The sequence below is a fragment of the Lacerta agilis genome, chromosome 2 (assembly GCF_009819535.1).
Source record: "Lacerta agilis isolate rLacAgi1 chromosome 2, rLacAgi1.pri, whole genome shotgun sequence".
NCBI lineage: Eukaryota > Metazoa > Chordata > Lepidosauria > Squamata > Lacertidae > Lacerta > Lacerta agilis.
The window spans coordinates 74,472,496-74,487,486 of record NC_046313.1 but is presented as its reverse complement, the minus strand read 5'-3'; the positions used below and the strand labels follow the sequence as shown (position 1 = coordinate 74,487,486).

At 43.8% G+C, this 14,991-nt stretch overlaps 1 protein-coding gene across 1 annotated transcript in view; it reads right to left on the bottom strand.

Moving 5' to 3' along the window:
* SYN2 (synapsin II) overlaps window positions 1-8,658 on the bottom strand; it is a 149,619-nt gene extending 140,961 nt beyond the window's left edge. Inside the window, exon 1 of the mRNA XM_033140785.1 lies at window positions 8,192-8,658. Within this exon, the coding sequence (XP_032996676.1) occupies window positions 8,192-8,607 (416 nt within the window). The 5' untranslated portion in view covers window positions 8,608-8,658. The remainder of the gene's footprint in view (window positions 1-8,191) is intronic.
* Between the last annotated feature and the right edge of the window lie 6,333 nt (window positions 8,659-14,991).

The window sequence follows — 14,991 nt, the reverse complement described above, 5'->3', positions numbered from 1 at the left end:
TTCGCGCCCGCGTGGCCCTGCCATCTGCCCCTCAGAGCTGGTGTATCACACAGGAGAGGCCACAGGATGCTCCCTCGCAGCAGCAGCAGCAGCAGCCACCGCCACCACTTGGGGAAAGTACTGGCTCATCCTCTTCCTCGAGCTTGGTGGCAGCAACATTGGTGCAGGAAATAGGAACATTCTGGGAGCAAATCAGAAGCCGTGACGGCTTTCATAATTCTGGGACTGCCACTGGAAAATCAGGACGCTTGGAGGATATGAACTATTCACTTAATTTGAAAATTTATCTGAAAACAGCATGCACTGATTTATTTATTCACCTCCATTTTCCAGTTACAAAGCTTGAAATGAAGCACTAACGTTTTACAGTTATTTTTAGACTGTCAGAAATCAACCTTGTGCTTTAGAGATAATACTATTAATCAAGTATTTAATCAGGAAACAATAAAATAACTAAAGAAATTCACTCTATATATAACTAGTTTCAATGCAAGACTGTCCACAAAGCAACTCCCCTTTCCCAAGACAAGGTCAGAGAGTCTAGACTGTTGTGTACCATAAGAAGATGGTAAGTAAACCACCCCAAAATAGCTTGCAGGGGCAATAATTTACAATGAAATCACTTAGAAGGGTACACACACATTTTGCTTCAGAATTTTCTAGTAGGGCTGGAGGGCAAAGAAACAATTAAGGAGAAAGGGCGGAGTCATCAAAGGAAGCAAAGACCTTCATATGAATGTGGTAAAAGTGAAGGAGTGAACATATAAAGGTGTGCGAATCTTATATAAAAAAGGTATACATGGATATAGCTATTGTACCACTTTAGCTAATGGGGCCTCCCGCTGCTGCTGAGCCACCGCTGCACAATTTCTGTTCTCATCCTGAAGCAAAGTTCTTAACCCGAGGTACTATTTTTGGGTTAGCGGAGTCTGTAACCTGAAGCGTCTGTAACCTGAAGCGTCTGTAACCCAAGGTACCACTGTAATCACTTAAATCACATATACACTAGTGGAGGGAGGGAAAAACCCATCGTTGTAGAGGTCTACCGTATATCGCGGCGTATAAGGCGACTCGGCGTATAAGACGACCCCCCAACTTTTTATGTGAAAAACAGAGTTTGGGGTATACTCACCCAGCCCGGGCTCCATGGCTGCTGAGGCGGCGGCAGCAGCGGCTGGAGCGGCGGGGAGAGCGTCCCCCGCGCCACACAGGAGATCTCCGCGCTTGCCGCTGAAGCGCACAGCGGACTCCATGGCTGCTGAGGCGGCGGCAGCGACGCCTGGGGCAGTGGGGAGAACCTCCCCGTCGCCGCACAGGAGGCCTCCGCGCTTGCCGCTGAAGCGCAGGACGGCCTCCATGGCTGCTGAGGCGGCGGCAGCGACGCCTGGGGCAGCGGGGAGACCCTCCCCGTCGCGGCACAGGAGGCCTCCGCGCTTGGCGCCCACGCCCAGCCCGGGCTCCATGGCGGCTGAGGCAGCGGTTGCGGCTGGAGCGCCGGGGAGAGGCTCCATGGTGGCTTAGACGGCGCACGCACAGCACGCTGAGTCAGCGTGCGCACGCAGCCAGTGGCGGGGCGGAAATCCGGGTCACGTCGCATGATGTTGCCGGCGTACAAGACGACCCCAGACTTTAGAGAAGATTTTTCGGGCTTAAAAAGTCGTCTTATACGCCGCGATATACGGTATATTTATTTTCTTCCAAGAGGTGAGGTGTTCTAGAAGAAAGCATTGGAAATTTATGTTACTTGTTTTAATTGTTGTTGTGGTTGTTCAGTCGTTCAGTCGTGTCCGACCCTTCGTGACCCCATGGACCAGAGCACGCCAGGCACGCCTATCCTTCACTGCCTCTCGCAGTTTGGCCAAACTCATGTTAGTAGCTTCGAGAACACTATTCAACCATCTCATCCTCTGTCGTCCCCTTCTCCTTGTGCCCTCCATCTTTCCCAACATCAGGGTCTTTTCTAGGGAGTCTTCTCTTCTCATGAGGTGGCCAAAGTACTGGAGCCTCAACTTCAGGATCTGTGGCCCCACTAGATAACAATAATAACACCTGACCTTTCTGCCATGATGTTGGTATCACCAGGAGCTGCAATAGAGTTAGATCCCCCAATGATAGTACGCCTGATTGCAGCCATTTAAGGCCTACTCCTTCCTGCTAGAGAACGTAGGTAGCCTACAATTCAGTAGGAGCCCAATAGACAGCCAGGGACATGGTTTCCATGCATTTCTCCTATGCACACTACTGTATAAGGAGCTCTATCACACTGGGCTTGCAATATCTGTGCAACCTCACAGGAAGCTGCGTGTGCCAGAAGGCCAGAATGACTATGACGTTACTATACAACACATGTCTTCTGGAGTGCTTGATTTTACAATGCTTCAAAATGCAGTCGCAACTAAAACAAATCTCTTTGCAGAATTTTTTTTAAAGGCCCAAATGTGAAGAATTCAGGTTATTTTCAAGCCAATGACAGCGGCTATCTACACTGCATCAATTCTGCAATGTTTTCTACACAGCCATTAGGTAAATTAGCATTTACATTTGTAGTACAGTACTTCTAGCATAAAATCCTGTCAATCATAATGCTCTGTAAAATTACATATATACATATCCACCCAAAGGTTGATGGATTCATGCCTCCAAGGGATTAAATGTTAAAGAAGTGATTTAATACTCCAAAAAGGTACCATAAGTTTAAATTATAAAGCAATTATCCATTTACACCTAATCCATCTTGCTGCTTCCAGAAATAATATTCATGTTCTACAACCTCCATCTACTAAAGCACCAACAAAAAATTAGGAAGCTTTCACTATACACCAGAATTACTATCTTGCACCAAAAAAGCAAAACTGCTTATAAGATATAATGTAATCAAGCTCTGTATACAGGTTTCTAATTCAAATTTATTTTTGTTATTTCTTTCTCTGTTTATTTGCTCTGCTCACAATACTTCAGAAAATAATGGTTTCAGATGCTTTACATGTGCTTTATTTTATATTTAAACCTCGGGAGGAAATGCAACATTTGTTATAGAACATCTTGTCTTTAACAAAATGAAGCATACTTTTTTTTTATTAAACTCCTACAACCATAACGTTAATGTTGTTTTTCAAATAATGTTGCACAGTGGTTGGAAGCCTGAATGTATTTTAATACAATATATATAAATAAAATCATGTTTTATGTAGCAAAATAAAGAGTGCTAATAATGACATTATTACTAATAACAACAGAAAGTTTTCTGTAACCTTTTTTGTTGCTAAATAAGAAAGTGGCTATATTGATCTTTTAAAAAAAACAACTGGCTTGGCACCAAGGGCCTTCTGGCGGTTCTCTCGCTGCAAGAAGCCAAGTTACAGGGAACCAGGCAGAGGGCCTTCTCAGTAGTGGTACCCGCCCTGTGGAACGCTGCAGCTTCTGGAACACAAACAAGGAAACCCCCAGGGGAAGGGGTTTGCCTAAGACTGGCTATACCTAGTTCTAGGTGCTAGGAAGAGCTTTGCTCTGGCTCATCCTAGAATAAAGATTTGCAGGGGTAGGAGTTTAGCTTCAAGACAACAAACCTCTCAACTGTACTGCCCAAATTTAGGCCTATAAAACTTGCGACAAATGTGTTAAACCCAATTCCAAAGTTGATGCTAAACATTTTCTTCTTTTCTTTGCTTTCGCTTCTGAATATGAATCTTAAAAAGACAGCTGTGTGGTTGAATACTCTCCCCATCTAACTTCTCATTGATATGTAAAATCCTATGTTTTGTTTCTGAGTTTTAGATATAGAACTTCTCCCTTTTTCATCAATTATCTGCTCTCTTAAATATAAAGTTGTGATCTTGGAAGTTTCGTAGCAAACTCATTTTGAGAGCTATAGAACAAACTGCTCGACAATCGTGGTAATAATAAGCTTTTGAATTACTATGATTTCTCCTATACTATATGAACTAGTCGTGTGAACTCATTTTGCACCATAGAATAGGCAGAGGACAAAACCAATGGTTTTCACCATTGCGATATTCAAAAATTGTCTTTGCTGAGCCTAAGTAACTAATCCAAAGAAAGCAGGTGCGATGTATAATCCATCTAGTACATTAGCTATAGCTCAGTCAGTAAAGCATGAGACTCTTTATCTCAGGATTGTGGGCCTGAGCCCTACACTGGGCAAAGGATTCCTGCAATGCAAGGGGTTGGATGGACCAGATGACCTTCGTAGTACCTTCCAACTCTACATTTATGATTGTATGATTCTATCTATGTATATATAAATAAGCAAGACATCAATGTTTGTAGAAATATCAATATGGGCATGATATATTAATTGGAAAGACAATTTTGATTAATAATAATCATGGTGCTGTGCCAGCATGCTGAAATCTATTCTAAATTAGTTTATTATTGAAGAAAGAAATACGTGTTTATATACAACAGTGACCATTCAAGATAAAAACAGTCCAATTTTTATTTCCTTAAGCTCTCATCCCATTACTGCATCCTTTTGGTGACCACTGACAGCATTACTTTAGAATACCACAACCAATTTTCACATGGTAGCAAGAATAAAGCAAATTTCTGTTTTCACAGTTTAAATAATTCTGGTGACCAAATATCATAATTATCCTGTTTCTTCCTGCACCGATACTCAGATTGATAAAGTATGAGCAGCAAAATTCATACTTTTATAACATAGCAAGTACTCCCAGCTATTTGTCAACATAAAGTATGTGTATAGTTAGGCACTTATTTAAAAAAAGGAAAAGGAAACTTGTTCCAAAATACCGACTAGAATAAAGTAGGATGGAAATGGAGAAAAAACAAACTGCATTACCAAACTGTTCTTTCCAGACTCTTCATCAGTAGCCCATATCCCAATTTTACCTCATGTAATAAGCTGAGGTAGAATTGGGATATGGGCTACTGATATCACAAATACTCTCAAAGCGAATGGACAGTGAATCTTCTTATGAATCCTCTGTAGTTCTCAGGAACAGCAGATCTAGGGGTAGAGGTATTCTCTGAAGGGAACCAGCCCCAGCTGGAGTAGAAAAGCTCTAGATACCCACAGACATATATCTGCCTCTTTATCTATGGAATATTATGCTGACAGACTTGCTCCAGAGCAAGTAGTCAAACCCAGTGCTTGAGTGATACCACTCCTGTAGATGTACCCCACACTACTTGTACTTGCAGATAAGCCACACCTGGTGGGGATTTTCTCTTTTATGCAACACTTCTGAGGACAGAAATCGTCTAAGGGTTTTTACCTGGCAAACCTAGATGTAAGTGGTTTAGAAGTAGCAGACCTCTTATCGCATCCATGGGATAAGAATAGTAGATTCACAGACCAGGATGCACAAGTCTAAGGAACTAATTTTGAATGCAAGATAAAATAGTTCTGACCTTGTAACATAAATGTTCCTACTGCTTTATCTAGATATGCACACGAAGTGGCTTCACCAGGGGCTAATGTTGTTAAACAAACCATTTGTAGCTGCTGTCTTATTCTAACCCAAAGAGAAAAGATTGTAGTAAATTAAAATATAGTTTCTTCTAATTTGATCCATATGGTCAAACAAACTGATACTCATTTACGTTTACTATGAAAATGCATTTCCTAATGAGGCAAATGCTTTCCATGTGATATGCAATTTCACTTCTCCGATAGAAATCTAGCAAATCTTCATCAGTTTTTCTGCAAACAGAACCTCTGCCTTTAAAAAAGCCTTCCAAATAGAGATCTTAAATAGAATAACTCAGACACATAAAATAGACATATTTAACAGAGGGACACCACAGCTGACATTTCCTAAACCACAATTTATTATCTAGATCTGGAACAGAGTGTTCCTTTAACCAAATGTTGGTGAATTATACTATGGTTGCCATAAAAATAAAATCCAGTGTACCTTGGAATCTATTGTAATTGAGATACAAATTTTAAGAGATTTTGAAAATGGAAAACATGAATAGCAGGAGGCAATACTCAAAGGTACATAAGTATCCCTAGTCTGGTGGAGAAATGCTCATACTGTGTTGCTGCACAGAAACCAAAGGGTTATGCCACCTTGGGAAATGTCTGACAGTTGCTGTCACTGAAGCAAAAGTACCTGGGATTTGGTTTATGAGTTAGACTATCAGACCAAGGTCCCTCTAGCCTAGAATTTCATTTTCAACAGGCAGCCATTCAAACATCTTTGGAACATCTTAAACAAGACATGAAGGATCTCCTTTTATTTGTCCCTAGCATTTAGTACTCCAAATGCTACTGGCATGAAAGCTGCATTTATCATGGCTAATAGCCATAAATAGTCCTGTTTTTGAATTTATTCATGCTTATCACCACATCTTGTGGTACCACATTTTCCTTTAAATTCACACTATTGTTTTGAGTTAAAAATAAAGATTTCTTGCTGTGAGCTGTATTAGTTCATTGTCTAGAACTATCATTTGCACATAATACCAGAGGGGTGAAACCAAGGCAAGATAATATAAATCAAATACTAAACCATTAACTGTTTTTGCTTTAATTTCCACAATAACCATATTACACAGTGCAGGTAGATAGATAATGAAAGATGGGAACAGTTGTATGTTCAGTGCTTATCACTGTTTTAAAACCTCTATTAATTTTCATGCACAGCACAAGCATCCAAAGTAACAGGAATGTTAGTGTATTGCAGCAAAACAGCGCTGTGATCCTACACATGTTTAATCTGGTGTATACCCCACTGTGTTTAAAGAGACTAAAGGCATAATCCTAACAATCTACTCAGAAGTAAGTCCTATTGAATTCCATGGAGCATACTCCTAGGTAAGTAGAATTAGAACTGCAACCTTACTACCAGGTAATTGTGCATAATCCTATTCACGCTTACTAGGAAGCAAGGACCACCATCCACAGTGGACATTATTTCCAAATGGACATGCATAGCACTGGATTATCATGGTACTGTAAAGACTAAGAAATTTATTGAAACATATGCTTTCATGGACTAGAGTGGACACATAAACATGGCTGTCAGGTACACAAGAAAGGCATGATAATAAAGGGTTGTACAAAGCAATCCACACCTGTCAGCTTCAGTAATGGTGCCGCATCAGGTACTCACAGATCATTCCCCAAGTTCACTATGTAAATATTTTCCAGAGCCTGGAGGAAAACAGTCTAGCCCCAAAATCAGATAACTGAAAACTTCTCTTGATACTTTACATCCAGGTTGGTGTGTTTTGTTTTGTTTTGTTTTGTTTTGTTTTGTTTTGCTGTTGTAAGAACTCACCTTTTCACATCCCTTTTGTAAACTGAGATTTAATATCTTGTCAAAACAATGTACAATGAAATTGCTTTCACACAGGATACATGCCAGTGATCTTGCAGTCACTATTCATATTTTGTGGAAACAACAACTATGATAAATAGGACTAAAATCCGTTCAAATAGAGAGCATGTTCGCAATATTTAAGCAAATTGTGCATAGTGGTTTTAAAACTTATCTTTGGGAACACACGAGTCTCATACGCCTTGTCTCACGGGTTCCATCTCTGGTGTGACTAAACACCACAGATACATTTGCAGGGTTTAATGAACACTTCCCTCAGCCCCTGCAAAAACCTTGCATGGAATCTGTACACAAAGGCCGCCATGGGTGATGGTACTGGTATAAATTCAAGGAGTGTGTTGCGTGCTGGGAAGCTGCAGTCAGCTGGAACCTCCCAGCACATGTACTCCCAGCCAAATATGCACATGCATAATAGCGGCACGTGACAATCTACAGGCAGGTCCGTTGGCTTCCCCCCACCACCACCACCACCTTGAAGGCTGGGTTTTGTTTTTTGTTTCTTTTGCATACAGAGTAAAGCTGGGAGGAGACCCTTTCTCTGCCGTTTCAGCCCACCTTTTCTATGCCCTGTTGCTGCCATTCCACCCCAACACAGCGGCATTAGAGTCCGTCCCCCCCGTCCTCCCTGCAGCCCAGTGGGCGCCCATGCAGCTTGACAAGCATTTTCTCCGCGCTCCTTCAAAGCCTACGGGCATTTCTCCAGTGCACTAAGGTATGGCTGTAGCGCCTACTAGGGCTTGCCATTTTTTCCCGCCTTCTGCCACTCCGAACCGGGTGGGGTAAGGAGAGGCACCAATCCGGACACTTTGCAGCTGGGGGTGGCGAGTGGGGGTTGTTGAGGGAAGGAAAGAGCACCTTACCAGTCCGTGTGAGGCTCATCGATGACCAGGAGCAGCTTGAACTTTCTGGCAGCCGCCGAGGAGGAGGACGAGCCCGCGTCCACCAAGCCCGCAGAGGCTGCCGTCTGCTTCACAGCATTGGAGAGCGAGCTGAAGAAGCTGCTGCCCACCGACTGCTGCTGCTGCTGGGGCGGCTGCTGCTGCTGCTGGGGCGGTGGCACCGCCGCCGGCTGAGGCTGCCTGCGCTCCGAGGCCGGGGAAGCCGAGGCCGAGGACGACGAGGAAGCAGGCGCCGGCGCCGGCGCTGCTGCTGCTGCTGCTGCTGCTGGCGGGGGAGGCTGCTGGGGCTCCGGCCGCTGCAGGTCGGTCATGTAGCCATTGGGTAGGTTGGCGATGAAGCTGCTGTCCGAAAGCCTGCGCCGCAGAAAGTTCATCATTTGGCCGCCACGAAGTGGAAGAGGACACTGGCGGTAGGAACGGCGAGGCAGGAGACGCCGGGAGGAACAAAGCCTGCCGGGCTGGGCGCTCGGCACGCCGCCGCCGGCTCGCTGGGTCGCGCAGAGGAGGGAAAGGGCTGCCTGCCTCTCGCTTGCACAGCGCTGGAGCTGTCGGCTGCTGCTGCTGCTGCCGCTGCCGCTGCCGCTGCTTCTTCCGCGCTCGTCCCGCCCTCCAGTCTCTAGGTGGCAGCCGCCCAAGCCTGCTGCTTCTGCTGTGAATGTGAGCAGGCAGAGCGGCGGAGGACGCCCAGCCGCTTCACTGGCGAGATGAAAGGGGGACCCTCCCGACAGGGCGGCGGCGCTCGCGGGCTCAGCGCCGACTAGCGCTCATTTCGGCGGGAAAGCCCTTCGCCGTCCCGGTCTCCCCCGCCCCGCCTGCCTCCCCTCCAGAGCACGGGAAAATCCTCTTCAAAACAACCCCTCCCATCACCTGTGCTTTACCTCAGGGAGAGATGCTGCCAATTTCCTAGGGAAAGCTTCCTTTACAACTGGGGGGGGGGGGCTCCCCGCAAGAAAAACCACAGGGAGCTTCTCACCAGACTGCTGCGACCTCCCTCCAGCCATTTGGTAAGGAAAGCCCTTTACACCAGCCAAGCTTCACTGCAGAGCATTTACTGTCATGGGAACTGGACGTTCTCTGGTACATTTTTTTTGATGTTTGGCACCATCAGCATGAAGCAGGGCCGGCAAAGTGCAAGACAAAGTGCTGCGACAGGGGCAGCAGATCCCACTATATATCTTTATTCCCTCCTTGTTCCTAGTGTACATCTTCACTCACTCCTTCTTCCTTGGTAGGGAGGGGGACACCATTTTGCAGTTTGCCTCAGGCGCTAAAATGTCTTTGCCCGGCCCTGTCAGGGTACAGTCGTTACAGTTCTGTCATGTTACTCTACTTTTGTAACTGTGACCTTTCATGAAGAAGAGGAGACCTCAATGTTATTTAATGGTGGCATTTTTAAATAGTACAGCTAGTGCAGGGGTGGCCCGGCAAAACAGGAAGGTGATGCCTCACATGGTTGCTGCCACTCCACAAAAGAACCTCCCAAATCTGGGGTTGCACAACTTCCTTCTTTCACACTGGTTCCAGTGGTGGCCCGCCACAACCACAGGAGAAGCGAGGGTGGTGCTTATTGGCCCACCCCATTGCTGGAAAACTGAAAAGTGGCAGCCAGCGGCAGCAGCATGTTCTCAGCTGCTCACCAGATCACCACTGCCATCAGTTTTCCAGCAGCCCAAGGCGGTTACTACCCCAGTGGGGTTCTGCTGCCTGCTTCAGTGTGCCTCATGGGTGAGACTTGAAATAGTGCTTTTCTGTATGTGCATGGACACACTTTTAAATGATAGGCTGCTGCTCACTAAGGAATAACACAATGAGAATGAGAGAGAACATGAGGACATGGAAGGGCCAAGTGCGTTTTCCTCAAGTTGATGGCCAGTTCAACAACCTGTCTCCATAACTGAAGGGTCATGTTGCCATAGCAGCAGCCAAGTGTTGGTGCTCTCCAGCAGGGGGTGGGCATTTCCCCCACTTATTCACCTGCCTAGATACAACATCATTTTGTAAGCAGAACAATAGGAGAGCTGGTTTGTGTGAGAGGCTGAGTGACAATGGGAGCTGACAAGAAACAGGCTTTTCTTGCTTTGTGATGAATTCAAAATTGGTTTTGGATCCCCCACCCCCACTCCAGATGCCTAATAAGGAGACAAGGTCTGTTGGAGTGTTAATGCTGTGCCTCCCCTTCAACCTGCTCAGGGGAGATAGATAGATAGATCTGTAAATTAAATTGTATATCCTAAAGACACCATTGACCTTCATTCCAATGAAACTGGGTAAATGCTGGAACCCCTGGAGTCTTTTGCCACTCAGAAATTGGGATGCAAACAACAATATGATAAATCATCAAGTTTGGTTTGCTAAAAATCAGTGGCCATTGCAAATGTGGGAATAAAACAGTTCCTACACAGTTAAGGTGACTGAGTATAGCATAAAAATGGACATAGTAAAATTGCCTGCATAATATGCCACATTTTGAAAGATAATTTTATACCAGAGTAATATGTGGGCCATTAAAGCAAACACAGCAACCATTTATTATTTAGGCTGCACAACAACACAGTTCTTTGTATGAAATATTTAGCTCCACCAGATGCCAAATGAATGATTTTTTTTGTTTTCACTCAAGAATTACATTTAAAATGTTCCCTTCAGATATCTGTAAGGAAAGAATATAAATAGCAATATGACACAGGTTTATATAGTGAAAACTGGTAAATCCCATCTATCACTATGTTCCTATTGTTAGATTCCTAGCTGAGGGTACCAGAATCCCATTCTTAGCTATATGTGCCTGATCAAAACTGAGAACTTAGCAAAGGAATGACTGTGAGACTGCAATCTGAAGACATCTGCAGCCAAGTACTGTGCTGGGGGAGTTAGGGGTTGCTGGTTATATGTGACATAGTGAATGGACATTGTAACACAGCGAGCCAAGATGACCAAGCACTTTACTACTGCAAGCACACAATATCAATTCCAATGAGACAAACCTATTTAAAAAGGCTGGATAAACAGAAAATGTGGGGTTACTTGATGCATTTTAAGCCATAATTTATAATTACGTTTTCACAATTTTCCAGTCCACTATCCTTATTTTGTGAAAAAATATGGTCTGAAGCCCAACATCAAAAAAACTAAGATCATGGCCACTGGTCCCATCACCTCCTGACAAATAGAAGGGGAAGAAATGGAGGCAGTGAGAGATTTTACTTTCTTGGGATCCATGATCACTGCAGATGGTGACAGCAGTCACGAAATTAAAAGACGCCTGCTTCTTGGGAGAAAAGCAATGACAAACCTAGACAGCATCTTAAAAAGCAGAGACATCACCTTGCCGACAAAGGTCCGTATAGTTAAAGCTATGGTTTTCCCAGTAATGATGTATGGAAGTGAGAGCTGGACCATAAAGAAGGCTGATTGCCAAAGAATGGATGCTTTTGAATTATGGTGCTGGAGGAGACTATTGAGAGTCCCATGGACTGCAAGAAGATCAAACCTATCCATTCTTAAGGAAATCAGCCCTGACCGCTCACTGGAAGGACAGCTCCTGAAGCTGAGGCTCCAATACTTTGGCCACCTCATGAGAAGAGAAGACTCCCTGGAAAAGACCCTGATGTTGGGAAAGATTGAGGGCTCAAGGAGAAGGGGACGACAGAGGATGAGATGGTTGGACAGTGTTCTCGAAGCTACCAACATGAGTCTGACCAAACTGCAGGAGGCAGTGGAAGACAGGGGTATCATGGGGTATCAAATAATAATAAATAATAATAATAATAATAATAATAATAATAATAATAATTTCTTTGTACCCCGCCCATCTGGCTGGGTCCCCCCAGCCACTCTGGGAGGCCTCCAACAGATATTAAAATACATTAAAGTATCACAGGTTAAAAACTTCCCTAAACAGGGCTGCCTTCAGGTATTTTCTGAATGTCAGATACTAATTGTTTATCTCTTTGACTTCTGCTGGGAGGGCGTTCCACAGGGCGGGCGCCACTACCGAGAAGGCCCTCTGCCTGGTTCCCTGTAGCTTTGCTTCTCGCAGTGAGGGAACTGCCAAAAGGCCCTCGGCACTGGATCCAGGCTGAACGATGGGGGTGGAGACGCTCCTTCAGGTATACAGGACCAAGGCTGTTTAGGGCTTTAAAGGTCAGCACCAACACTTTGAATTGTGCTCGGAAACGTACTGGGAGCCAATGTAGCTCTCTCAGGACCGGTGTTATATGGTCCCAGCGGCCACTCCCAGTCACCAGTCTAGCTGCCGCATTCTGGATTAATTGCAGTTTCCGGGTCACCTTCAAAGGTAGCCCCACGTATAACTCATTGCAGTAGTCCAAGTGGGAGACAACTTGAGCATGCACCACTCTGGCGAGACAGTCTGCGGGCAGGTAGGGTCTCAGCCTGCCTGCCAGATGGAGCTGGTAGACAGCCGCCCTGGACACAGAATTAACCTGTGCCTCCATGGACAGCTGTGAGTCCAAAATGACTCCCAGGCTGCGTACCTGGTCCTTCAGGGGCACAGTTACCCCATTCAGGACCAGGGAATCGCCCACACCCACTCGCACCCTGTCCCCCAAAAACAGTACTTCTGTCTTGTCAGGATTCAACCTCAATCTGTTCGCCCCCATCCACAAAGAGTCGGACACAACTAAACAACAACAACAACAATTCTTATTTTTCTTTCTGGAAAACCTTGCTTACCTGATCCATAAGGGTAGCCATATAATAACTGGGAGCAGATCTTCCAGGACTGGCAGCCAAGATGGATGCACCTGGATATCACGAAAACGTTCAAGAGGAGAAGCAGCAGCAAAAACTATGGTTATCACAATGAAAATAACTTTTTGGCCCAAAAATACAGGCCACATAGCGTTCACTGGACATTTGTTGATGCTACACAGTGTGAAGTAAATATGCTTTTCCTAAAACTGCATGTCAGCTATCCATGTCTATTGACCCATTTGATCATGATGCAGCACCAGCCAGACTCTATAAATAATTAGCTCTGCATGTAATTAAAATGACTACAGGAAGAATTTTAAAGCAATTACCATATGGTAAATGTGAATCCACCCAGAGAGCCAATCAGAATCAATCAGTCTTGGATTCTGTATGGAGGTGTATATTCCTTGCAATTCACTTTCAGTTTGATCAGTCACCATCAACAACTCTATTAGTAGTTCTGAGGGTAGAGAGCTGGTCTCCAGCTGACATTTTACTCCAGCGATCACTGCTAGTATGCTACCATTTTTGTTAGTGCAAGCCTGCTTTGTCATCTTCTTTCCTTAGAGTAAAATAGTTCTGTTCAAATGACTAAACTGGTATAACTTGCATATCTGAATCATCTGATCAAGTCAAAAGGAGGATTTGAGTTTACCGCACATCAGGTGCAGATGTGTGGCAGAATGTATAGTTACAATTGTAATCCATTAGGGGTCATATTTGATTCTGTTATTTGAATCAGCTGTGCCACTTTCTACCCAACAAAACTCTTAAGTGTATTTGGAAGTGGAAATTAGCAAAGTTTGGAGGTGATTTGGGGAATCAGCTAGCGTCATCAGAGTTGTAAGTCTGTCACAGCCTCATAGTTAATGGAGAAGAAGGCCTTCAGTGCAGTTACAGAGTGCCAGCAACCACTTGCAGGGGACCCAAAGAATACAATCCTAGAGAACTGATTCAATCATAAATCAAAGAAAGAGCCGATCCTCTTGGGAGGTGTCCCAAGACCACTGTGCAATAGAAGATTTGTGATGGAGAACATTTCTACTCACAGAAGTTTCTAAATTCTGCCGTTTGACAATTATTTATTATTTTCACCCCATGCTTATTTATAGTTTAGGGCAGTGTATATGACTCATCCTTTTGTCATAACAATTCTGTGTGATAGGATAGGCTGAAAGACAATGACTGATCCAAAATCACCCAGCTGAGTATAGATTGAACTCCTCATTTATAATCTGACAGTCTAACCACTCCTACACACTGACTCAATATATTTTCTCAACCTCATTATTGTGGTTCTTGGGTATACATCCCCATATATGGGAAGGGCTAAATACGTTCTGTGCATGTAACAGCTTCAACCCCAGTATCTCCAAGGTAGAAAAGATCGTTTGCTGCCTGAGGGGCCACTGCAAATCAGTGTAGGGCAATGCTGAGCTAGATGGACCAGTAGTATGACTCCATATAAGGCAGGTTTTCTAAGGCCAGAAACAATATTACCAAACATTAATTCCATCTATGGAGGACAACAGTTTGGGTCATTGTTGCTGTTAGCTCTGAAGAAGGGCTTTCTAAATAGGTAAATGCTAGCCTACTTCAAAGAACAAGCATTTCCTTCACAATAAGAACACAGGAAATACTTTGCAGAATCATACCAATGTGTACATAATAAGACATTAAGAAGGTCATATATATTTGGATATACAGAACTGCATGAAAATAGACTCATTTAATTAAATGGATGTGACTGAAGCTCACTAATTTCAATGGCTCTGTATAGATCTGAATTGCACACAATCCACATTTTCTAGTAACTTGTTTTCTGATTTTTAATTTAATACAGGAGTAATAGAAAATATAATGATATTATTAATAAATTTCCTATTTTAAATTATTATTTAAATATTTTTAACCTTTTTATATTGTTTGATTTGATTTGATTTTTTGTTCTGCTGTTTTGTCATTTGCCACCCTGGACACTTTTGGGAGAAAGGGCAGGATAGACATTTAATAAATAAATCATATTAATAATTATTCTATTTTAG